Raw genomic sequence first — 26576 nt, 5'->3', positions numbered from 1 at the left:
GTTTGACTGCCACCTGAAAGACAAGGACATCAAGGTTGGGGATAAAGTCCTGATGTATGGAGAGCGTAACGAAAAGAAGAAGCCCAAATATGCTGGTAAGGGACCGTATAGAGTATGTGAAATTACCCCGCAAGGTACCATCTGAGTAGAGACTCTCGACGACGGAGTTGAAACTATTGGATTCCTCAATGGGAGTAAATTCAAAAGATACTATGACCCCCTAAGCCAAGAGGAGTTACATGCAATCCATCAGAAGAAGGCAGCTAAAGAACAAGCTGAGCTTAAGAAGATACAAGCAAGAATTGAAGCCAAAGAACGTCAACAGCGTGCTAGGCGCCAACGAGAAGCCAACTTGGGGATTACGCAAGCATTTTTCGAGGAGGCAGAGGAAGATTCACTGGAATCTGACCCGCCTCTAAGATACCCAATTGAGTTACAGAGTCCTTACGGGGAGGTGCTGTATAATGCATTATTGGATACAAGAGCTCAACACAATTTGCTATCATATGGCATGTGGTGTCAACTTGGAAAACCACCTTTATCCAAGAGTGCTATCCAAGTTAAAGGAATCAACAAGAAGAAAACCCCTATCTCAAGAATTCTGCACACTCTGGTTGCCTATGACAAGGGGACCGTAATTCAAAGCTTTTTGGTTATGCCTGCTGGTACCATGGAGGGGGCTGTAAACTTAGGGCGCAAATGGATGTTAGCCACCAAGTGCAATATTGATTGGGCAACCAGGCGAGTTACAACGCAAGAACCCGCTCTCGCTCAAAATCCCGCACCTAAGTCATCAACTCTGGACAAAACAGATAACAAAAAATCACAAAGTCCAGTGGTGGCAAAACCATCTTTGATTGTTTGCCACCCCTCTAATGCTTCAACGCCAAGAGTGGAAACAGGTAGTGTGGTCTCCAAGGCTCTGCTTACTATGCCAAAGAGTACATACAAATGGGTCCCAAAAGCTTCGTTAACAGCTACTTCCCCTGCTCAATCTCGTTCAGACAAGAAGCCTCGTAGAAGGAAAGCAGCTACCCATCCGAGAAAGGGCAATGTAACATCACGATGGATCCCTAAAAAATTATTGGTAGCCCAAGGGTACTACGAAGGGAATGACCAGATTTGGGTCCCTAAGCATAAGCTGAATCCCTCTACATCACCTGTAAAACCTTGCAAATGAAATGTTGCCACCCCAACGACAATTCAAGATCGTGGTAAGGGAAAGGTAATAAAGTGCTCCGCACCACTTGTTCCAGAATTAGTTTGGATTCCCAAACGATATCGATCAATACCACCTAGCTCAGGAAGGGGGGAGCCACATGAAGCTTCTAGATCCTCATGCCAGGCACACGTTGATATAGAAGTTTCTTCATGCTTTACACCTACTCTTGTCAACACCCAACAAGAGACCGATGAGTCTATGTCTCCCTTTGTAAAAGTATCATCGGAAACCATTTCCTCCATTCGTTCATGGGAGCGTACACTGCCATCTCTACAATTTGATGTGGCCACAAGGGTCATAAAAAGCTATCTGCCCACATCACCACCTATGACCCGCTAGACAAATTGGTTCCAAGAGGCTGCAACATCATTGCAGAAAATATGATCTACCCAAGGAAAGGGGGAGCATGATCTACCCAAGGAAAGGGGGAGCATGTACTCACGCTCGATATTCTATTGCTTCCTCCCTAACCTTCTCCCCTGACCATGTAATTGCCAAATTCAAGGGGATGTATATATATAGCTTCATACACAAAAAAGAAAAGAAAAGAAAAATAAAAAATAGTAAAAAGAGCAAGAACACATTAAGAGGAGAAATATCCATATACAATCAGGAACTAGATTGACCTATCACATAAACCTACTGATGCTATATCTGTGTTTGCAGATATGGCAAATGCACGAGCATCACACACTTCATCCACTCCCACCTCTATCATCTGTACCTTTCTCAGATATTTGTGCTATCCTATAATTAAAACCGAATTGGATCATATAGATGTACTAGCCAAAGAGGAAAATGTTGAGGAATTAGAATGGCTAATTTGCCTATTGACCATGACTGACCCCTACTCCGTAGAGGACATATCCCCAATAGCCTAAGACTTTCCTTTTCCACAAGATGACTATCCTCGCATGGTTACATTCTTGATGAGTTTATGTGGATGGGAAAACGAAAAAGATATAGCTGACGACGATGAATGGACGGATGAAACTCATGGCACTACCGAGCCTGACTTTATTTATTTGGATGATGCGGATAGAGGCTTAGTCTCTCATATGGAAAAGAGAGTGCCACAAGTAAAGATGAATGGCTGGCTATCTATATTAGAAGCCTCGTTGTATGGTTCATAACAAGATACAATAGAGTTGTGTTGAGTGTGCTACTGTGACACAAAATTGGAGATTTATTTTGGTCACTTCTTAAGATCATGTGTTGAAGAAGGAAGAAGAGATTTTGGTGTTAAATGAGGAAAAGAGACAATCTCACTTCCTATCTCCCTAGAGTAAAACAAAGATATAGACATCGAAAGTGAGGTTGTAATCCATAGATGGAAATAGAAATGGCTCAGGGGAAGCATTAATTTGGGCTAACCGATCAGCCCCAAAAGCAAGGGCAAGTCTCTGCTGCTCTGGAAGAAAATCTTTCGGCTTAGCACTATGTGAATAGAGGTGAAAGGGGTGTATTGATATGGCTCATTTGGACATATTGGGTGATTTGGATGCAGTATTGAGAAGTAAATGGTAGTAAAAATAGGCTACAAATTATTTAAATACATAGGGTTTCACATGGGCAAGATGATTAAGAGGAAATAATTGTGATTAAGGAGAGGGATGACCAAATATGCAGAAAAAAATAGTAAAAAATAGAGAATTGTTGTTTGCAATCCTTATGGTGGCTACACTCAAATTAGACTACATAGATGCATAGAGCTCAAAGAGAGCTTCGCGTCTATATAAAAAACTTTAAAAATGGATAACCGAGCGGAAGTTATGGGCATTTTACTATATAGAAAGCTGTCCAAAAAAAGACGACTTTAAGCTAGCAATTTTGGGAGAGATTTTAATCATCATTTTAACATGAGATGGAATAATTGATTACACATATTTTGGGAGAGATTTTAATCATCATTTTAACATGAGATGGAATAATTGATTGCACATATGGAAAGAGTATTGAAAGAGATTTCTAACCATATAAACAATTTTAAAAAAGATCACCCAAGAAAAGAGTAATTACGAATAGAAAGTAGGGATTAAAACCACCAAAATTGCATTCCTCTTTGCATTTGAGACTCCAACTTAGCAAAGTCCTTGCCTTTCATCTCGTTCATAATACAAACTAGAGAGTAAGGGTTAACATTGCACAGTGGATGACACAAATCTACCCATAGTTCCCAAAGTTTTTCCACATGCTCATTACCGCTAAAACCATTGGTACCTCCAAAGGAGGGCAGCAATAAGGCAAGGGCTACCTTGAGAAGTCTTAGGCCCACCGAGATAATAACTCCTTATCTCCCTTAGTTTGGATCATCAAGAGCTAATGCTAAGTAACCTTGAGAAGTCATAGGACCTTATCTCCCTTAGTTTGTCACATCTTTTCCCCCCAGTAGATCCCCATGCTTGTCTTGGGGGTCTGCTAGCCACCATTGTGTCCTAGGATAAAAGATTTTTAGCCGATACTCATTGACATGTCCTAGAACCTCTTGGCCATTTGCAGCTTCCAAAAGATAGGTGTTTTTTCTCAACTTTTGCTTTATTCTGAAGGGACCTTCCCAGCGTTGAAGAAGCTTCTTATCTAACCGCTTCTCCACACGGCCGTCAAACCGCATGACCAAGCTTCCCTCCTTGAGTTCTGGCTTCTTATTCTTTTTTGTCAGAGTGTCATGCCTTGCCTTGTGCCGTTCTTATGCTACCTCTAAATTTTGAAGTACCTGAAGCCGCTTTTCATCCAAGGTCTCAAGTTGTATAAAGCGTTAGGCATGAGTTTCCTCTTCATTGTTCAAGCGTGCAAAAGATGTGCGGAGGCTTGTGATTTCCAATTCTATTGGCAAAATAGCCTCCACTCCATAAACTAGTTGAAAAGGTGTGAAACCAAAGGAGATCTTGTGAGTGGTCCTATAAGCCCATAGGACCTCTGGTAAATGCACATCCCACTTTCGCTTCATAGTATCCACTAGCTTAGACAAAGATCCACAAAGCAAACCATTAGTCTTTTCCACTAAACCATTGCATTGAGGATAATAAGGAGTCGACATAGCATGATTTATTCTTAATTTTGACATCAAGGATTCAATCAATTCATTCCTAAAATATCTCCCTCCATCTATAAGCATCTCTAATGGACACCCAAATCGAGCACATATGTACTCCCTAAGAAATAATGACACAGTCCCTGCTTTATTATTGATTGTGGCCTTTTCTTCTGCCCATCTCGTTGCATAATCTATGGCCACCAATATGTAATACTTTCCATGTGAGGAGCGAGGAAGTGGACCCACAAAATCTAATCCCCACCTTTCAAATGGACCATATACTCGAATGGGATTTAAGGGTCCAGGAGTCAATTGGTTGCGCGACGACCATATGCTTAGCACACTTCACAGCTTCAACATGACTCATAGACATCTTTGCTAAGTCGAGGCCAGTAATACCCAGTGTGTTGAGGATCCTACAAGTTGTGCTAGTTGAGGCGGCATAATCCTTTTAGATTCTTCCAAGCTCACTACCCTTCTAAGAATCTTATCCTTACCTTGCCTGTAGAGAATGTCACCTAGAATCATGTAAGGACGAGCTTTCCTATTAAGCCTTTGCTTCTGCTGAGGGTTCAATCGAGGAGGAGAGTGGCCTCTATCCAAATAATGTTGAACATCTTGGAGATCTAGCCAATTTGTATCCATCAATGCAAGAATAACCACCTTTAAAGAAGCTAGAGTTTTAATAGCCAACTCATCAGCCTTTTGATTATCTTTCCTATTAACACGCACAAATCTGCAAAACTCAAAAACTTCTTTTAACTCCATTGCTCTTTTGTACAATTCTAGCAAATTAGGACACCTTGCTTTGTATTCTCCTTTCATTTGCCTAATGACCAGTTGGGAGTCCCCTTTAACCTCTACTTCCTTCACACCCCCTTTAAACAATCTTACAATCCATAAATCAATGCATTATACTCAGCCACATTATTTGACATTGCTTTTGGAAATTCCTTACCTTTTTCCCATACCTCCTTTCCTTCTGGGTCAAATAAAATTATCCCCCCAGTCCCACATTGCCTAGAGGGGCTAAAGGCTCCATCAAAATGCATAGTGAAAGCAGTTGGTGGTGTCTGCAAATCTTCACATACCTCTTCATTTGTCCCTATTCCTTCTTCCTCTTCCTTACCTGCTGTAAGTAAATCTGCAAGAGAGGCCCTAGTGGTGCTTTCTGTAATAAAACTGAAAGAGAATTCTTGAAGCTCACAAAGCCACTTGGCAAACTTTCCTACATGGTTGGGTTTGCGAACCAAGAATTGTAAATAAGGCTGAGATGTAAGGAAGAATAAAGGGTGAGATAGTAAGTATGATCTAAACTTCTTCACTGCAAAAACAAGAGACAACCCTTCTTTTTCCATTTCACCATACATCTCCTCAGCATTAGTGGAGTTGTCGGCTTGCATAATACAACAATTGCATGCGTCCTTGCTTCCCCTTTTGTAAGAGTATAGCTCCCACTGAATGTAACACTTGGATTCACATAAAAGTCCTCCCCCCACCTAGGAGGCTACACAATTGGACTCTGGCTCATGCATTCCTCCTTAAGCAAACAAAAAGACTGAGTTTGTTCTAGTCCCCCATTGGAAGGAAATTTTTTTCTTTGGCAACAGGTTTATGGGATACTTCTTCTCAGAGAACATGTCAACGAAGCGCTGGTAGTACTTTGTCTTACCCAAAATCCTTCTTATCTCCCTTACATTGGTTGGTGGTGGGAGAGCCAAACTTGCTTGCACCTTCTCAAGATCCATTTCTATGCCTTTCTCTGAGATGACATGTCCTAAGAGAACCACCTTTTTACAGGCTAAGCGGCCTTTTCCAGGATTAAGACACCCTTTTGCATCATCAATACTTTGCAAAGCCAACCTCAATTTTTCCAAATGATCCATGCGACTTGAATAAATGCAAAAATCATCCAAGAAGACCCTTATAAGTTTCCCAAGTAGGGTGCAAATACCTGACTCATGAATCGTTGGAAAGGTGCGGGTGCATTGGTCAAGCCGAATGGCATTACCCTATAGGCATACACTCCCCAGGGGGTGACAAATGAGGTTTTCCTTTGATCTTCTTCACAAATTCGAATTTGAAAGTATCCATCACATACTAAATATAACTCATGGCCTGCAACCAGATTCAAAATCTCATCTTGAAAGGGTAGAGGAAAATAATCCCTCTTTGTGCATGCATTTAAAGGACGGAAGTCCACATATACACGCCATTTTCCACTCTTTTTTGGAGTGACCACAACTGGAGAAATCCATTCTGAATTCTTTACAGGAAAAATGAACCCAGCTTCAAGCAAGTTAGTTACCTCTCTTTTAAGTACCTCTGCTTGCACCACTCCCAATCACCTGAGTCACTGCACTACTAGCTTGCTTTGGGGTTTGAGGTCAATTTTGTGCTCCACTAAGGTAACTTAGCATACTTGTGAGTGCTCTTTGTAAAAAGATTAGGAAATCCATCTAACATTTTCAAGTAATCCTCCCTTTCATTACCTGTTATGAACTCATCAAGAAGAAGTTCACTTTGTTGGCGAAGACTAGTGAGGTCCACACCGTCTCTCAAGATCATGGTTGAAGAATCTTCTCCTTCCAAGGTTCTATCTCTTTCAGTGTCCCCCCGATCTATTTTGAGGCAAAGACCAAATGCAACTCCTTCCACTTGTCTCCTCATCGGATGACTCTGACTTTAAACTTTCAGAAGTTGAGGATTCATCTCTTACCATTCCTTTGTGTCGACTCTTGATGTTGTACCATACCTTCTTACTGCCCCTTGAAGAATGAGATCACATGTCTCCCATTTTTGAACTGCCTTCACTTTGCGGAGCCATGGCCTTCCCAAAATCAAAGGACAAGCCCTAGCATCAGGCTTGGTAGGAATCACCTAAAAAGTAGTAGGCACAGAAATTCCACAAACATCTACTTCCAAATCTCTTACTACTCCTAGGGTTTTCACCCTAGTGTTATCTGCAAAATTGATGTGGTATGGAGAATTAGCAAAGGATAGCTTCAAACAAATCCACATCCTTCATTGTCTTCTCACTCATCAAATTGATAGAAGCACCCCCATCAATGTATGCATTAGATGTGGATAGCCCATCTATGATGACATCGACCACTGGGACATCTCCTACATCAATGTCCACCTTCTGAGCTGTGGGAGTCTCATCACCCTTCTTCTTCTTTCTCTTTCCTTCTCTTGTGCTTGCTAATCTCCCCCACTCCTTTCTAAGTTTTGGGGAAAATGCAAGGAGTTGGCCAAATGTGATATGAGCATTTTGATCCCTTAAGTTGGTGAGAAGATCATAGCTAAGGGATCCTTGTCCAAGAGGAAAATCAAATTGGCTAATTTTTCTCCTAGATGACTTCTTCTTCTTCCTATGATTCTCTTCCTCCTCCATCCTCTCATCTTCCTTTTCTTCTTTTCCCTCTTGACTCCTTGTTCTACGATCCCTTTTGGCTATTAGTGGCATCAAAGTCTCATTATCTCCCTCTGAAGATGTGTCCTCTAGTAATGCCACACCCTCTTATCCTCCTTCTATTTTAACTTTGGACACTCAGGGTGATAATGACCCTTCTCTTGGCACTCATATAACAAGTGATACTACTTTTATCCCTTGTTGGCCTATCTTCCACTCTAGGGAGTCTAGGTGGGCGAGCATTTACTAAGTGAAGCTTAAGATCAGAAAACTCAGCCACCATAAGTTGTGTAATATTATGATCTAATGCAGTGGATGAAGGTTCCTTTTATGTTGACGAAGTAGTTGAAGGGACATCCACTTGAGAAGTTGGAATTACCATAGTTATGGAAGCCTGAAGTGTTGATTCAATTTGAAGGGCAGCCTCCTTCTTCATACCAATCCAAAGGGCTTCTTGAAAACTTTTGGGGTCTTTGCTTAAGACCTTTCCTCGCAAAGAAGGAGCCAAGGCCATGACAAACCGACTCATTTTTAGGTGCTCCATTGCCAAGGAGCTCTTAGAATCCACCATGGAAGAAGAAGAAGGAGAAGCAACTACAACATATAAGGAGGCATGCAGGTATTTGTTGAACAAGGCTTCATACCTATGGAGAAAGCAGAAAACGGACTCCCCCTCTTTTTGAGAAAGCTGATCCAATTGTAGAAGCAAAGAATTTGGTGACTCTGCTAACCCAAACCTCCTAAACCTCTCCTTCATTGCCTTGGTTAGCTCTTCCCAATCCTTTTGAGAATCTTCTAGCAAGCCTTCATACCATGCCAAAGCTGCATCTTCCAAGAAATCAGGAAAGTATCTCTGCTTGCTTCTCCAATAACCAACTTGCTATCCTACATGCTCGACTAAACTCTCGCAGGTAGGCCCTTGGATCTTCTCCTTCACTTCCATGGAATACTGGAATATTAAGCATCTTTGCAATTGGGAAAGAAATGCACAAGCCTTGGCACTTTGTTACAAGAACAATACTAACTTGTAACTATGAATCCATTCACAAATTCTTTCCACCGTGTGATCTTTGACAATATCATTGAACCTAAATAACCCACAAGTATGAGGAATCCATTGGGTGTGAATGCAATTCAAGTGAATCCTTCTTACAAAACGGGTAATGCACATAGCAACTTAAGAGCATGATACTCCTTATTTGCATTACAAAAGAAGGAAAAAACATCAACATGTACATTCTTAAAGGTATCATCAACATTGACCCACCAACTTAACTTTTCTGCACACCATGAAGCTATTGTAGTCACCAAACCCCATGCTATCGTGGTATACCTTGTTGGCATCAACGACTCATGAGGGTATTCAATAAGGAAAACATGAAAGCAATGATTATGATTACTAATCAAATTTCTTGATGATCTCCTTCACTTTCTTCCAATTCTCAAAGCCAGGTGGCAATCTCCTCCAATGGTGTCCTCACCATTATGACGTCTTTATTGACCCATTCACAAAGACCGTTAAGTAAGGTGGGTTAAAAAAAACCAAAGCCAAACCTGCCCACCACCACCAAAAGATGTGACACAAAATTGGGGTTTTATTTTGGTCACTTCTTAAAATCATGTGTTGAAGAAGGAAGAAGAATTTTGGTCACTTCTTAAAATCATGTGTTGAAGAAGGAAGAAGAGATTTTGGTGTTAAATGAGGAAAAGAGACAATCTCACTTCCTATCTCCCTAGAGTAAAACAAAGATATAGACATCAAAAGTGAGGTTGTAATCCATAGATGGAAATAGAAATGGCTCAAGGGAAGCATTAATTTGGGCTAACCGATCAGCCCCAAAAGCAAGGGTAAGTCTCTGCTGGAAGAAAATCTTTTGGCTTAGCACTATGTGAATAGAGGTGAAAGGGGTGTATTAATATGGCCCATTCGGACGTATTGGGCCATTTGGACGCAGCATTGGGAAGTAAATGATAGTAGAAATAGGTTACAAATTATTTAAATACATGGGGTTTCATATGGGCAAGATGATTAAAAGAAAATAATTGTGATTAAGGAGAGGGATGACCAAATATGCCCAAAAAAAAAAAGAATCATTGTTTGCAATCCTTATGGCTACATAGATGCATAGAGCTTAAAGAGAGCTTCGCACCTATATAAAAACTTTTGAAAATGGATAACCGAGCGGGAAGTTATGGGCATTTTACTAACGACATAGAAAATTGTTTTAAAAAACGACTTTAAGCTAGCAATGTTGGGAGAGATTTTGATCATCATTTTAACATGAGATGGAATAATTGATTACACATATAGAAAGATATTTCTAACCATAAAAACAATTTTAGAAAAGATCACCCAAGAAAAGAGTAATTACCAATAGAAAGTAGGGATTAAAACCACTAAAACTGCATTCCTCTTTGCATTTATGACTAGCAAAGTCCTTGCCTTTCATCTCGTTCATGATACAAACTAGAGAGTAAGGGTTAACATTGCGTAGTGGACGACACAAATCTACCCATGGTTCCCAAAGTCCTACCCATGGTTCCCAAAGTCTTTCCACATGCTCATTATACTACTAAAACCATTGGTACCTCCAAAGGAGGGCGACAATAAGGCAAGGGCTACCTTGAGAAGTCATAGGCCCACCGAGATAATAACTCCTTATCTCCCTTAGTTTGGATCATCAAGAGTTCCAATCTTAGGGTAAGGCCTATTAAAAGACTAAGGTCATGTAAAAGGTTAGGAGAAGGGTGTGTGTGTGTGAATGGACTTATGGTACACTAGCTCACCTATTTAAAGGTGAAGCTAGAAGGCATTATGTAGTGTGCAAAGGCCAAGTTGTATGCATAAGCAACTTACTAAACAAGATTTGTTCTTGTATTTTTGGGTCTATCTCCTCCACTCATCTTGATCTAGCATAAGCACCACGAATTGCAACATGGTATTTAGAGCTAGGCAACTTGGAAGGTGTAGACTAGGTCAAAAAGTTGTTTCTTGAGTGCATCTTATCTACCCCCAGCTAGTGGAGGCCTTCCAGCTACTTTTGGAGGCCGTATCTTGGCGTGCTTTCAACTAGGAAGTTGAAGAGGACATCTGGGCGCTCAAGTTCGCATAGGCAATTGCTGGCTTTCATCTCTCTGAGCCGTAACGTTGAGCTCTGAGCAGGCTGGTGCACGTTTTTTCTGCATCGCTGATTTCGTACAGCAATACGTCGTCTGTGGGAAATGTTAAGCCACACAAGCTTAGGGCTTTTGAAGCCCATAGTCTGAAGGTTCTCCAGTCAAGAGATGAGCTCCAATGCTTGCTCGACGCACGCGCAAGAGCCACAAAACCAGGGTAGCCCTATGAGGAAGCCATGGAAGCTTCCAATAAAAGCTTCAAAATAGTGTTTTTTTAACACTAATCCTTGATTAATTGATCTTAATCATTCAAGTGCTCCTTGAAAGTGCTTTTTGCTCTAGATCTTCTGAAGTGGTTGACATACACCATGAGGTGTTCATAAGCCTCATTGTCATCAAGCTTCATCAAGTGTACAAGGTTCCAAAGTGTGCTTATAAGCACTAAAGGTGTTGCTAAACACCATTGGTGGGTGTAGCCATTAGCAAAGGGGAGCCTCTTGACATTACGGAGTGCTTCTAAGCACTAAGAGTGTTCTTAGACACTAATGGTGCATCTAATCACCAATGCAAGTGTCATTTGATACTAAAAAATGTGCTCTTAAGCACTAATAGTGTTGCTAAACACTAATGGTGATCTTAATCACCAAAGAAAGTGTTCTTTGACACTAATGAAGCTCATCTCCATCAGAATTTATGGTTGGGCACGAACCCTAAGTGCTAAACCTTAAGCTTCATCAACTTAATCTCTTTTTATGCAACATCCTCGGCTTGATTAAGGGTTGTTGCACTCTCATAAGCCATTCTCTTTCTACTTTAGCCAAAACATCACAAATTTTCTGGTTTTCTTCTTCATAAATCAGCCCATTAACCTCTTCAATACCCAATGTCAAAGGAAAACACCCAAATTAAGAAATTCTCAGGAGAGGGCTTCCACACTTGGCAAGTTCTTGTCAAGTATAAGATGATGTCCAAAGGTTTTTGGCCATTCATTTCCGGCACTAAGGTTATTGATTGAACTAAGGTTGAAGATATTGAGGATGATGAGGGACAAGCCATCATCATGCTCCATCTTGAGATGAGGCTCTTATTCATCATGTGGACTAGCTTCCGACTGCAAAGGAGAAATGGAATGAGCTTCACAAGCTCTATGGAGCTCATGGTAAGAATTCCAAGATCTCACTTAAAATTGAATTTTCAGCTTGGAGCTCAAAGAGAGAGACAACATTGGAGCCTTTATCTCTCAGTTGAAGGGCCTTATGGCTCAACTTGCATCAGTGAATGCGAGAATGGATGAAGATGATGCAGTGGCTATTTGTTAAAAGCAGTCAAGAAGGTGTACCCCACCTTAGTCACCACCCTGAAGAACATACCTAATCCCACCCTTGAAGGAGTCATTCAATCTTGTCTTGATGAAGAAAAGAGGCCAAAGGAAGGAGCTGAATCTTCAAGTGCAACAACTTCATCGAATATCGAACAAGCTTTGTCACATCAAGTGATCAAAGTAAGGTGTGTCCATTGCAAAAAGGTGGGTCATTCAGCAAATAATTGTTGAATCAAATATCCCAACAAGATGAAATGTAACAAGTGTAAACAAACGGGACATATCACTTCTAAATGTCCTAACAAAGAGTCAGAGGCTAACTTTGTATCAACCTCTAACTCCACTGAGCACTTGTTTTAAATCTCAATGTAACAACACCTATATTCCTAACCTTGTACGCCTAATGTTATAAAGGCAACCTATGTCCAATACCACCTATTCTAATTTTTTCATAGTTGGTATTAAGGGGGGGGTATTAAAAGACTAAGGTCATGTAAAAGGGTAGGAGAAGGGTGTGTGTAGGAATGGACTTATGGTCCACTAGCTCACCTATTTAAAGGTGAAGCTAGAAGGCATTATGTAGTGTACAAAGGCCAAGTTGTATGCATAAGCAACTTACTAAACAAGATTTGTTCTTGCATTTTTGGGTCTCTCTCCTCCACTCATCTTGATCTAGCATAAGCACCATGAATTTCAACAAGGTCGTGGGAGCTAATGCTAAGTAAGCCTACATATGCAAAGAGTATCTTAGGAAGAGGATTAAGAGAATTGGGAGAGTGATAATGACACAAGAGTGCTCAAAAGCTCAATTGTAGAGGCTTTACTCATTGATTTGAAAGGGAGAGGAGGGCTCCTTTTATAGATGGGAAAGTGACCCCCTCTCACCAAGTTATAATTGTAGAATCCTTCCACCTCCCATGACACCTGTGAGAAGGTCACATGAAATATCTCTTTAGGCAAAGTCTTTTTTCTAATTTTTAATTTGGAAATCTTTAACTAAAGATACTTGCATGAGACAAGGTTGTAGCCAAGTTGGCACCTATGTGGCATTTTCATTTTACAAATGTCAAAAAGGCTCCTCATCCATATAGGATTTCTAGAAGAATCTTCCCTAATTATGCACCTACACACACTTCTCCGCATGTCTTCCACATGCTAGCTTGTGGTGGCAAATAGCATTTAAATATTACAAAGGTGAGCCATGCATACATTTAGGCCCACTTTTATTTTCCACAACACTCACCTATACAACCATACCAAAGCATTTATAGAACATACTTGGTATTTACAATGGGCACATCCACACATTACACAAGATTTAAGAAATACAAAATATTGATGAGAGACGCCATTAGGGTAGCCGCCAAGCGGTCGCTATGATGTCATTTTATTACGGGCCTGCCACAATCTTCTTGGACAAGCTTCCACCTTATTACCATTACAAAGCCATAAAACTATATACAAAGTTGAAAATGAAAGATATTATTTTTTGACATTGAGGTACCCGAGGATATGCAGTGGGGGATATATGCTTTGTATGAGTCTGTGTGACAGGCAGAGTCCGAGCTCCAGGCGGACTATCTGATAGGGTGACCAGCACGATAGGGGTGAAGTAGGGATGCACGCTATAGCCCACCCTCTTTGGACTATACATTGATGTGGTCTCTGATTATGTAGACAGATTAGGAGGCCTAGGGGCATGCCTGGCAAGGGTGTTGATACCCATCTTGTTATATGCTGATGATATTGTTCTAATCTCAGACTCTCCGGAGGGATTACAGAGACACCTGGATGTATTACAGGCTTTCTGTTTGCAGATAGAGATCTGACAGTGAACCTTGGGAAAACCAAGGTTATGGTGTCTAACACCACACATGCATGGGTGATGAGATCAGAGCCTCAGTTCATTTTCTGAGGGGAGCTGGTAGAGTACATCAGGTCATATGTCTACTTGGTAGTTACTTTCACAGGACCGCGTTTCTCCCTGAAGGAGGCAACAACAGCTAGATTAGCTTGAGGGCATGCAGCCTTGGGGGCACTTGAGAGGCAGTGTGTACACATACATTTTCAGGAGCCAAGCACCAAATTGTGGCTATTTGATACGCTTGTCACACACCGACCCTCTTGTACGGAGCTCCAATTTGGGGACCCAGTATACATCACAGATCTTAGAGAGGGATAGATGAGGGATGGAGGCAAATAGAGTGACCACTGATTATGATGATTGTCCGCATGATTCGGAGCAAATCATGAGTACCACATGAGATTGTTCGGGCAGCTGAGCTGGGTGCCCCACCAGTAGTAGTAACCGAGGCCCTATTCCAGGCAGATACCTTTTTACAGCGGTTATGGGAGCTCCCTCAACAGAGGTACTCCTGATTGGCATTGATCTCATCCATACAGCTAGCAGAGGATGGAGATACTTATTGTTGGTACGCTCAGATGAGATCATGGTTTGACCTACATGGTTTGCAGATAGAGGCACTACCACCCTTTCAGTACAGTCTGGATTGTCCATTTTTGGATCTCACCCGCTCAGAGAAAAACCACGTGATCAGGATGGATATCGTTAGAGTGGACACAGAGAAAAACCACGTGATCAGGATGGATATCATTAGAGTGGACACAGAGAGGACATGGACTAGCCCCTTGAGCCCTTGGGCACAAAAATGGCTCATTACAAGAGCCATTTTCTACACCTCTCATTGGATGATTTTATCACCTGCCCGACGTACATGGATGTACACCTATCACATGGGATACGTTGTGCCATTGGACAGATTCGGACCTCATCACACCAGTTGCGGATTGAGACAGGGCGATATGTGACTTAACCTTGGCCAACCAACTTCAGGGCATATCCTAGACCATCCACACCTCTCCACTTGGTAGCAGCCTCACATTGACTTGGGTGATGAGATGATGCAGTTGCCATTAGGAAGGGAGGTATGTTAACCACTCCGTAGGTTAATATGGTTTCATCCACCTAACCTGTTGTAACATGGTTTGCCATCTTACCCGCTCGAATAATGGGCACTTCACTTTTGTAAGATAGGACTAGAACATATAAAGCGGCCTTACCCTATGCTTAATGTCAAATAGGGAATTCCATGTACATAGCACAATCATTCCCTTATAAGAGTTTACTTGTGAGCTCTCATCTTCTCTCTTGCTTATATGCTATTGGATTAATACATGCTACATGGATGTAGGTTGGAGTAGGTTTCTCTCTCCCATTAGTGTCCCCTTCATTCCCCACTTTTGTGAAGGTGATTATGGGGGAGATTAAAGATACCTTGACTACAATTGCTCCACTACAATAGCTGGTGGTTGGTTAGACAAGTTGTGGATGCACATCTTGAGGGGGACTAAAGATACCTTGACTACGACTACAAGATGTGGATGCACATCTTGGGGGGGGGGGCTAAAGATAGCATGAATACAATTGCTCAACTACAAGATGTGGATGCACATCTTAGGGGGGATTAAAGACACCCTCACTGGTGGTTTTGCTTCAATGCAACTTGTCTCACAAAATACAACTCTTAACATCTTAAGTGTACAAAATGGGCAACTGGCCACAGTGCCCTTGAATGTGTTTACACGTTTACAAGCCAAGGCACAAGAAACAGTCAAAAGGAACACAAAAGACAATACCTCAACATGGGTAGAAGAACATGCTTTAAAATAGAACCCAAAAGAAGAAGCAAAACCTTATAAAACCAAGAAAAACAAAGGACAACAAATTGTCGAAACCAAGGTCAAATTAAAAGACAGGAAAAAGGAGTCTGTATAGAGGATATAAATCCAAAAAGGGACATAAATGAAAGAGCCAAAAGCTATACATGATGCAGAAGCATCCACCTCAAAGACCACCACACAAACCTCGACACCCATATGTGCGACACAAGATACAAAAACCTAAAAGAAAATTCGATCTCGTCGCATATGGGTAAACGTAATGAAAAACTGACAAACCAAAGAAAGTCAGAGAATGAAACAAGTTCTAATACATCACTAAGTGAGGATGAAATAAGTTCTTACTCTTCACTCAGTGCATCACATCGACCAATCAAGAAACTAGAACCCACCCAACCACCCCAAATGGATAACGATGATCACATGACATATGTGAAACACAGAAAGCAAGCTCAGGAGAGCATGCTTAGGTTGGGTTGAATGTCTTACAGGGTCACCAGTTGTGATTGAGCCTTATAATGCCAAACCTAAAATAGCAACCAAGATACAAAGCCTAGAGGAGTACCGCTTTCCCTTTTAAGAGGAAGACATACTCTCTATAGAAGAGTCATCTGGAAGAACAGATTGTACGAACTATACGCTTGAGAAAGCACGTGAGGAATTCGATAATTCCCTTATAAGATTAAAATAGTCTCTCAAAACCTCATTTGGAGGAATGCTCTTCTCTCATGATAAAACCGGCCTCACATCAGCACTTGCACCTTTAAAGACTCAACCTAAGTTATACAAGGACATAACGAACTCCATAAAAGAGGTCTGTGAGGATTCACAAGTTTCCAAACAAACCTCATTAAGAATTGTCAGAGGGCCAAGTGTGCCAGTGTACGCATTGGGTACTCTAGAAAAAGCTAAAAGCCAAAATGAGGATGAAAGTGAATGGGAGTATGAAACAGAAACGAGATCTGAAGCCGAAACAATAATCGAAACACCCATGGTTCCTTTGGAAGATTCTATCATGGCATGGTTGGATTTCCCTACAGGCAATGATGTTAAGCACAAATGCGCATTGATTAGCCCTCGAGCTAGTCATAACATCGTGATAATAGACAGTTGGGTGTCATTGGGATAGCCTAAACTCATCCCTACAAGCAATAGTCTTGCGCAAAAGGAGCCAAATGGACAAAACATTGAAGTTCTAGGTTACTTTCGATACACTACTCAAACAATCGATGGCGATATGGAATTTACATTCCATGTTATCCTAGATTCCCTTGAGTATGATGTCGTCCTTGGCAGAACTTGGATAGGTGAATCGTCGTATTCAATAAATGAATCCATGCAAACAGTCACCTTGAACACTCTTGCAAGCAATGTAAAATTGCTATTATGGGAGGAAGAGACCTTGCAAGAGCTGGAACTTCCAAAATATCTTACTAAAAAGATCTCTAGGATTTTGGTGGGATTGGAAATTTCGGATAAAATCACCACAGCTTAAGCATAGCTTTATCCAACACGAGAACACAATCTCATGACCCTCGAGTTATGGGATTTGTTAGGTCAACTAACACTCACGGCACATCCTGAAAGGATTACCTTTACACAAGACTTGAACATACCATGTTTGGGGTACTTTGAACATACAATGTATATTGAAACTAACCCCCTCACTTGCAAGTTTTTTGTGGTTGAGTATGTGTTAGATGCAGATTTGATCTTGGGACATAAATGGACTATTGCTGCCCAAGCACCACTATGCTTTGCTAGCGATAGAGTCATGATGATGGTCAACGATAAAAATTTGACAATACCATACTGCAAGGAAGAGGATCAAACTTTAATGGATATCTATGATGTTGAACGCAAAAGGATACAAGCCTCTTCCACAAAATCCCCTCTACACAATGACCTACCATCTGTGTCAACGATCGACTCCAATAAAGCAGCTACTCCTTCAACCCCATCCTCACCTACGAAGTTCGATGCCAAAACTGTGCAATCAGTGGCTATTCCTGAAGAAGTTCCCAGAGCCAAAACCATCTATCTCTAACAAGGAAGGAGACAACCACATGCTCAAAGGCCTCGTCATCAATAGCCACTCCACGAGAGACTCTAACCTCATCATCATCAACAATGCCTATGAGTCTCAAACTTACAGCCTCAGCGCTAACCAAAGTCAAGGAGAGCCCCAAACCTTCCACATCAACCCTAAAGAAAACTCCACCAAGACTCTCACCATCACCATATCTTACTAGTATCAAAATGTGGATGGAGAAGCAGCTACTTGTAGCTCAAGGCTACTATGAAGGTGCCAATTAAATTTGGGTGCTACGACAGTCAAAGTCTCTTCCTCAATGCAACACTCGGAGGCCAAGGAAAAAGAATAATACTCCACAACACAGTCCATCAAAGCCTATGCGAGTTCCTCAAAACCTCCACCCAGTCATTAAGTGTGGGTACCAAAAACACTGCTGCATGCTAGTTTAAGTGAGTGTGAATACTTATGGCCATAGTTTAAGTGAGTGTGAATACTTATGGCCATGTATATAAGTGAATTTCTCTCATAATACAAGATACTCTCCCATTGTGCAATTGAGTCTTGCTCTTGCTAATCCTCTTGCTAATCTCTCTCCCTAATGCATGCTGGTGAGTGTGTGTGAGTGAAGTGAGGTGAGAGGAGGAACGAGGACCCGTAGTGCAATGCGGCGGGAGATGCGGTGGAATTGCTGCTCAAGGAGTTGTAGAGCTTGGAGACCTCAAGGGTTACGAGCTCGGCCATTGGAAAGATCCTCACAACAGTTGCAGTTCACCAGGTAATCTCTTTTTGGATGTGTTTCAAGGAGGGTTAGGGTGAGCCATAACAGATGTGGATGCACAACATGTGTACAAAGGGACCACGGATACACATGTTTTTTTGTGTGTCCTTGCCTCCTTGTATGTTAGGCGAGTCTTCTTGCTATTCAGATGTCTTTAGCATATAGCATTATAAACACATATGGATGTCGGGACCTCCACAAAGAAGTTAACTTGTCTCTCGATCCCACATCCGATTCTTTGTTGTTGCTTGAGGTTTTAAATAAGTTTCAAATACCCATTTGCAAAAGGGTATCATGTCACTATGTAGGGTATCATTTGCAAAAGGGTATCATGTCACTATGTAGGGTTATTTTTATTATAAATAATAACTTACATAAACAATAATGCTAATCAAAATATATCTACAATCTAAAAGTTTTCAAAAACAAAATTGTAAAAAGTAGATATAATGTCTTGCACTTCTTGATTCCTTGATGGTTGACCACAAACACTTTGACTTTGGACCCACTTCTCGCATTAGGTAGTAGTAGTAGGACCAAAAAGATGGTCATGAAGTGGCATCCTAATTAGACTTGATAGATGGGTGGATATGTCGTGCAAAAAGGGTTGCTTCTACAAGATGGGCAGACTTAAGCATAGAGGAGGTGTGGTGGAACATGATTTTTAGGAAAAAAGCGCATGGAATCCCTAAAATCAGGGGAAATCTCTCCTTGTCCATCTCCTTGCCCCCACCTTATTTTCCCAGAGGAGTTCCCAAATTCGGAGCATAAGTGGTAAATAGTCTAAGGCTCAAGTTAGCTGTGCTATTCATAAAAAAATTTAGCTTCGATTTCTGCCTTTTGTAGATTTTCTCCACGACTTTTTCCAAAATATTTGGAGTCAAGAGATGCACCCTCGGAGTCAAGAAATATTTGGAGTCAAGAAATGCACCCCTCGGCCGCCCGCGTGACGCAGCTGTTACAAGGCTGGTCTAAACATGGGGTTTTCTCGTGTGCTGACCATTCCCAGAAACGTGTATAGCGGAGCAAACATATAAATTAACTTTCACTGATTTGCGCAGGAAGAAAGACCAGAGGAGCGCAGCAGACAATTTGGGGTCTGAGAAACCCTAATAAGCGCAGGAGGAAGAAGGGAGCCATGGCTCCTCAGATCAGTACCCTTCGCCAAGCCTTCTGCCGAAGCGCCGTTGTTGCGCGTCAAGCTTTACCCTCCCTTTCAGCCAGGCCCTTCTCTGCTTCTGCAGCCGAAGACAGCACCCCCTTCACCGTGGACATCGCCGTGCCCTTCAAGGGACACAACATTGATCCCCCCCCTCAGACAGTAGAAACCTCCCCCAAGGAGCTCCTCACCTTCTTCAAGGACATGTCCCGCATGCGCAGAATGGAGATCGCCGCAGACCAACTGTATAAATCCAAGCTCATCCGAGGGTTTTGCCATCTGTATGATGGGCAAGAAGCTGTTTGCATCGGCATGGAGGCCTCCCTCACCCGCCAGGACAACATCATCACCGCATACAGAGACCATTGCACATACCTTGGTCGTGGAGGCACTCTCCCTGAGGTCTTTGCCGAGCTCATGGGCCGTAAGGATGGAAGCACCCTCGGTAAAGGTGGATCTATGCATTTCTACAAGAAGGAGAATGGTTTCTATGGTGGACACGGCATTGTTGGAGCCCAGGTTCCACTTGGTGCAGGCCTGGCATTTGCTCAGAAGTATGAAAAGGTGAAGGCAGCTACCTTTACACTATATGGGGATGGTGCCGCCAATCAAGGACAGCTGTTTGAGTCATTGAACATTGCCGCCCTTTGGGATTTGCCTGCAGTCTACGTCTGTGAAAACAACCATTGTAAGTGGTGCAGTATGTCATTTTTAACCTGGCCTCGCAAATTTAGTGCACTAAAATGTTGACATTATCATGGGCATGTCGTTAAACATGTAGCTTGCACCTATTCTTGGATGTTGTTGACGAAAGGGTGTAAACCACATAGTTTAGCACTGTGGATTGAGCTCCGATGCTCACTCTCATAGACATTAAATGTTCCTTTATTTCTGTTATGTTAAGGGAATAACCTCATATGTTTAGCTTTTTTGGGAAAGTTCTTGAATCAAGTTTCTTTCCTCTCAAATGGTTTGTGTGCAAGATGATAGGGATGCATTTTAACCATCCTTGTAGTTTATTGGTCTCTTACAATGTATGGTTCTGGTTGCGTTTTGATTGCCCCCCTCCCCATTCCCTTTCTGGGGCTAGAATCCACAGAGTCTTATAGTGTTCTCTTTTATAAGATATGGCTTGTAACGTTTTTTGATTGTTCTACCCCTTGAGTATCAACTGGTTCCAACCTAGGGTTGTGTATGAAACAACGAATTGCTACTTCTACTGAAGAATCAATCATGAAGGGGTATTTGACTTGTCCCTTTGATAGATAAAACCAGAGTGTACTCTCAAAGAGTGAACTATACTTGAGGAAATGAATTTGGATGTAAAAATTCTGATGTGTAACAAGAATCACCTACGTAAGCGTGGGTTCATGACTGCATTGGATTTGTGTGATGCTTATAGTACAGTGCATACTGCATGAAAAGTCGAGCAGAGAAAGAGCTAGAACAGTGAAGGCAGAGAGATAAAGCTTGAGAGTAGGCGGGCATTTGGAAAGCTCACCCCCTGTAATGTCAACAATCAAGAGCATGATTTTTTACACAACATTTTCTCTGAATGCATTATCCAAATCTCATTTCACTTAACACTCCAGGAAAGAACATCTTTTTTGTTTGGCCGTAAGAAGCTGTAGAGAGTTGACGGTGTTATAGTTCTATCATAACCATAAACACACCACACACTCTTCTGTACAACCTTATATTCAGTTGCATTTAGTTCATAACCATAAACACACCACCACACTCTTCTGTACAGCCTTATATGTCAGTTGCATTTAGTCCATATACTTTGGTGCTGTGTTCTTCAACATTCATGTGTGACTACTTTATATTTTTTTATAGTTGCATGCCATGTTTATTCAGAAAGACTTGATGTGTAGTTGTTTTATCTTTTTTAATGCCAAACACAGATGGGATGGGAACTGCTGAATGGCGAGCAGCTAAAAGCCCAGAGTACTATAAGCGTGGTGACTACGTTCCTGGTTTGAAGGTATACATATGTTTGGGGCACTTTGGCACCTGAAGGGTTGCTTGCATGCAGAGATGAAGCTGATGAAAAGTGAATGCCCAATTTTTTTGGGATTAAATTTGTTTTTGTCTACTTCATTTCGTCCATTCTTCTTTGCTTTACTGATCTCTGTAGTGCCATTATAGATCTGAAATCAAAGATGTACAGAATTCTAAAATAGCTGTCATACTATATGCGGGTTTGATAATGCAGGTGGATGGTATGGATGCACTTGCTGTAAAGCAAGCCACAAAGTTTGCCAAGGATTATGCTCTTTCAAAGGGACCTATTGTAAGTGTTTTTGGCAAAAATTTTGCCAGCTCTTTTAATCAGTGCAGATCACACAGTGTTGATCATGGAAGCTCTAGATGTGCTTAATTTTTGTGTAGAACAATACTAACTACCCTGAAGCACTCACATTCTACTTAAAGACACACAATCTGATTAATATCTTTGAGCACACTAGGGCAGGCATGCCATTGAGGGTGCGATTATGCATATTTAGTTTATCTACTTTCTTTAGTGATTCAGGTTGTAGTTACAGTTTTGCTAGACTAGTCACAGTTCCTGTTAATCTAGCTGGAATCAGTATCAGAGCAGGCCTTGATAGATAATTTTCTGCATAGAGGGTGCTATAGTAGCAGTCCATCGTAAATTGAACCATAGAGAGGGTGCCATCAAATGCGGCTATCAGGAGCAGGAAGGAGATTTAAGGTGCCCAGTCAAAGTACAAGCTTTGGGAATGGGAGATTTATCAAGTACAAGAAGTATGCACCCTAGAAATTTGTCACATGCACCATGCACTGAGGTGCAGTGTGAGACTGGCTCATCAATGGTGCTATACTTATACAGATGTTTTGTACCTTTCTAGCATTAATTGTCGTATGTTGTGGCCCGTTGTGAGCCCCAGTCTGGGACATGTGAGGCACAAGCTAGAGACAAGAAGAGACAGATTGCAGACAAGATCACTTGATTGATTAGCAAGAGGCTTACAATAGTGATAGTTAGCAGATGTGCATTACAATATGCTTGAGGATTGAATGATAAACAAGTCGATATTGTGCAAGAAGGATCCTTCCCCTATTGTGTCCTCAGCGTCCATTCACCTTTGCTTACTGGGACTTGGAATCTCTCTCTCTATCTTTATCTCTTGGATATGTGGTTGAGTCTGTCACGGCATGCTCTGTTGGGCTTACACATTTTGTGTCACGTGCATCCCACACTTGGATGCCACGTAGACATTTCTGTACAGAAGGTGCAGGACCTGGGATGGTGAACTGGTCCCATGTGAGCCCAGTCCGGGACGAGTTAGCCAGGGATCCATCTCAGTCGTCCGAGGTCAGGTGTGCATTGTCCTGCACATGAGTCCAAGGTCAGGTGTGCACTGTCCTGCACATGAAACAGTGCCAGTCCGCGCTGTGAGTCTTCCTCTAGAATGATGTCAGTGGTTCTGTGTATCTGGTATGGTATCGGATGTCCGATCACTGAGTAGATAGTGGTTAGGACAAGGGGCCAGCCCATAGGGCTACCCTGGATCTTAGTGTGGGCATGGGAATGGTGTGGAACCAACCCCATGAGGGCGAGAAAGGCCCAAGCTGAACCCACCAGCCATGGAGGGGCTGTAGGACAGCCCTAGGGCAAGAATAAGGCAGATTCCAGGAGATTACAGCCTTTACATGGCTGTAGGGCAAGTATGGGGCAGCCCATACAGGCTGCCCAGCCCTTGGATTGTGGGCAAAGGCTGTGCCCAGCACTCTGGAAGCAGGCGCATGATGCACAGCCATCTAGGGAGTAATGCGCAGCATTTTAGGTGATTTTTTCAGCATTTATTGCTGAATTTTCACAAGTCGTGAGACATTTGTGCTGGCCGCCTGTTTATCTACTGGCCGACTGCTACAAAGGCCGACTATGTGTCATGAAGTCGTTCAGGGCAGGGGGGAGAGATGAGAGATGGGGGTGAGGTGGTAATACTATCCAAGGCCCCATGGTGTCTTGGGGGTATGCTAGCCCGCACCGAGAAATATGCATCTATATGGGGATGAGGTGCAAGGGAGCGGCGTAGCATGGACCCATGTTAGGCACACGTAGAAGCACTCACGCATCGGGTAGGCACGTTAGGCCTCCCGCGTTGCGAGTGAGGTTCCGTGATGCCAAGTGCCTCCGGGGGTTTCCCTCCCTACCTTGATGGCGGTGAGATTGCTGAAACGTGGAAATGGGACCGAAACGGTGGAAATGGCGGATTGGTGAGCCTCTTCTGAGAGATCTTCTTCTTGGGACACTTCTTGAATGGGGTCTCGGTCCAACTCCACTATGTCCACATGGAACCGCTCATAGGAATGTAACCAATTCTATAGAGGTTATGCCGCCTCTCCTTCTGAGCCAAATGGATCCCATGCCTTATCCAATGGTAATCCTTGCCGTTCCTCCTGCTCTTCCTCATAACAGGTGGTCATAGGGACATGAATTCGACTCTGGAGAAATTAGAATGGCAATACTATTGGCCAAAGATGAGGCATGATGTGTTTACATATGTACAACGCTGTGACATTTGTCAAAAGGTGAAAGCTCCTCGTGGAAAGAAGATAGGGTTGTTACAGTCCTTGCCAATTCCTGAGGTTCCTTTCCAAGACATTTCCATGGACTTTGTCACGAATTTGCCTCCCAGTCTGAGTAAGCGTAATACGCAGTGCCTAACTATTGTTGATAGGTTTAGCAAATTTGTTATGCTTATTCCTTGCAGGGCCAATGTGACCGCCGAGGATGTTGCCCAGTTGTTCATTCGGCATTGGTACCCGATTGGCAGGATTCCTAGAACCATAGTGTCAGACCGAGATGCCAAGTTTACCAGTCATTTTTGGAGGGCATTGTTTGATAATTTTGGTACTAAGTTGAATTTTTCCAGTGCATTCCACCCACAGACGGATGGCCAGACAGAGATATACAACCAGTTGGCCTTTGATGTGCTGAAGTGTTATGTCCACGATCAGCAAGGTAAGTGGGAATCGTATTTGTCTTTAGTTCAAGCTGTTTTGAATGACTCTTTTTCTTCAGCTATTGGCAGGACTCCATATGAGGCAGCGTTTGGAAGACCTTTCCAGTCGTCGTTAACCAGGACTTTGTCTTCAGTACCGGAGGTGAACAGAGTGACAGAGTCTTACCAGGAGATCTTAGAGTCAGTAAAAGACAGATTGGCTAAAGTGCAAGAGGCCTACACTCGAAAGGCCAATAAAGACCGAAGGGATATTGGCTAAAGTGCAAGAGGCCTACACTTGACAGGCCAATAAAGACCGAAGGGATATGAAGTTTTCAGAAGGGGATTGGGTTTATCTTCGGATTATGAAGCAAAGATTGAAGCAGGTGGACAAGCGATGCCCAAAGTTGTCTTTCAGGAGCTTCGGACCTTTTCCCATCAGGAAAAAGATTAATGAGGTGTCTATGCAATCAAAGCTACCTCCGAGTTGGACTATGCACGATGTATTTCATGTCAGTTGGTTAAAGCCATATGCACGTCCATCCCCTTCAGAGGTCAAAGACGAAGCGGAACTAGACATTGTGGATGAAGCAGAAGTTATGGTTCCAGAACAGATCCTTCTGCACCGTTTCAAGCATGGCTCCGGCCGAAGACTACGACAGTTTCTCACGAAGTTTCAGGACCAAGGAACTCATGAAGCGGTATGGCTCGACAAAGAGTTTTTCGAAGACTATCCGGCGTTATTGACGGATTATTTGGAGGCTATGCAGCTTCCGTAAAGTTAAGCAGAAGGGGATGTCACGTGCATCCGGCACTTGGATGCCACGTAGACATTTCTGTACAGAAGGTGCAGGACCTGGGATGGTGAATTGGTCCCATGTGAGCCCAGTCCGGGACGAGTTAGCCAGGGATCCATCTCAGTCGTCCGAGGTCAGGTGTGCATTGTCCTGCACATGAGTCCAAGGTCAGGTGTGCAGTCCTGCACATGAAACAGTGCCAGTCCGCACTGTGAGTCTCCCTCTAGAATGATGTCAATGGTTCTGTGTATGTGGTATGGTATTGGATGCCAGATCACTGAGTAGATAGTGGTCAGGACAAGGGGTGAGCCCATAGGGCTACCCCGGATCTTAGTGTGGGCATGGGAATGGTGTGGAACCAACCCCATGAGGGCCAGGAAGGCCTAGGCTGAACCCACCAGCCGTGGAGGGGCTGTAGGACAGCCCTAGGGCAAGAATAAGGCAGATTCCAGGAGATTACAGCCTTTACATGGCTGTAGGGCAAGTATGGGGCAGCCCAGGCTGCCCAACCCTTGGATTGTGGGCAAAGGCTGTGCCCAGCCATCTAGGGAGTAATGCGCAGCATTTTAGGTGATTTTTTCAGCATTTATTGCTGAATTTTCACAAGTCGTGGGACATTTGTGCTGGCCGCCTGTTTATCTACTGGTTGACTGCTATTGGGAAGTAGTATAAATAGTGGAGGCCACAATCCCATTCATGCATCTCATTCTCCACCAAGAGCTCAAGCATAAGAGGCTAGACAAAGCCAAGAGGGTGCTAAGCAAAGGGGTGAAGGATTCAGGTCAAGGGCAGGGTATTCCTAGCCAAGAAAAGGTCCAAGATTGCTGTATTTTCTGTCAGATTTCTCATCATTCTAATAAAGCAAATACACCATCCGTGGTGGGGGCCCTACAGAGGGTAATTGGGACCCAATACTGTGTCCTCTCCATCTCTCCCTCTCTCTCTCTCTCTCTCTCTCTCTATTTTCTGCACATCTCGTGCATTAATTTCCTTCGCGAAAAGAGTGCTGAATTTTGAGTATTG

General features: G+C 42.7%; 1 protein-coding gene across 1 annotated transcript in view; it reads left to right on the top strand.

Moving 5' to 3' along the window:
- Positions 1-19613: 19613 nt before the first annotated feature.
- LOC147612478 (pyruvate dehydrogenase E1 component subunit alpha-1, mitochondrial-like) overlaps positions 19614-26576 on the top strand; it is a 35952-nt gene continuing 28989 nt past the window's right edge. The window contains exons 1-3 of the mRNA XM_086783097.1: positions 19614-20468; positions 21688-21767; positions 21999-22076. Coding sequence (XP_086639223.1) covers positions 19760-20468; positions 21688-21767; positions 21999-22076 — 867 coding nt within the window. The 5' untranslated portion in view covers positions 19614-19759. The remainder of the gene's footprint in view (positions 20469-21687; positions 21768-21998; positions 22077-26576) is intronic.

This window comes from Cibotium barometz, chromosome 45 (assembly GCF_041138505.1).
Source record: "Cibotium barometz isolate CiBa-2024 chromosome 45, ASM4113850v1, whole genome shotgun sequence".
NCBI lineage: Eukaryota > Viridiplantae > Streptophyta > Polypodiopsida > Cyatheales > Cibotiaceae > Cibotium > Cibotium barometz.
Note: the sequence above shows the minus strand (reverse complement) of the source record. Positions and strands in the feature narration are given on the sequence as shown.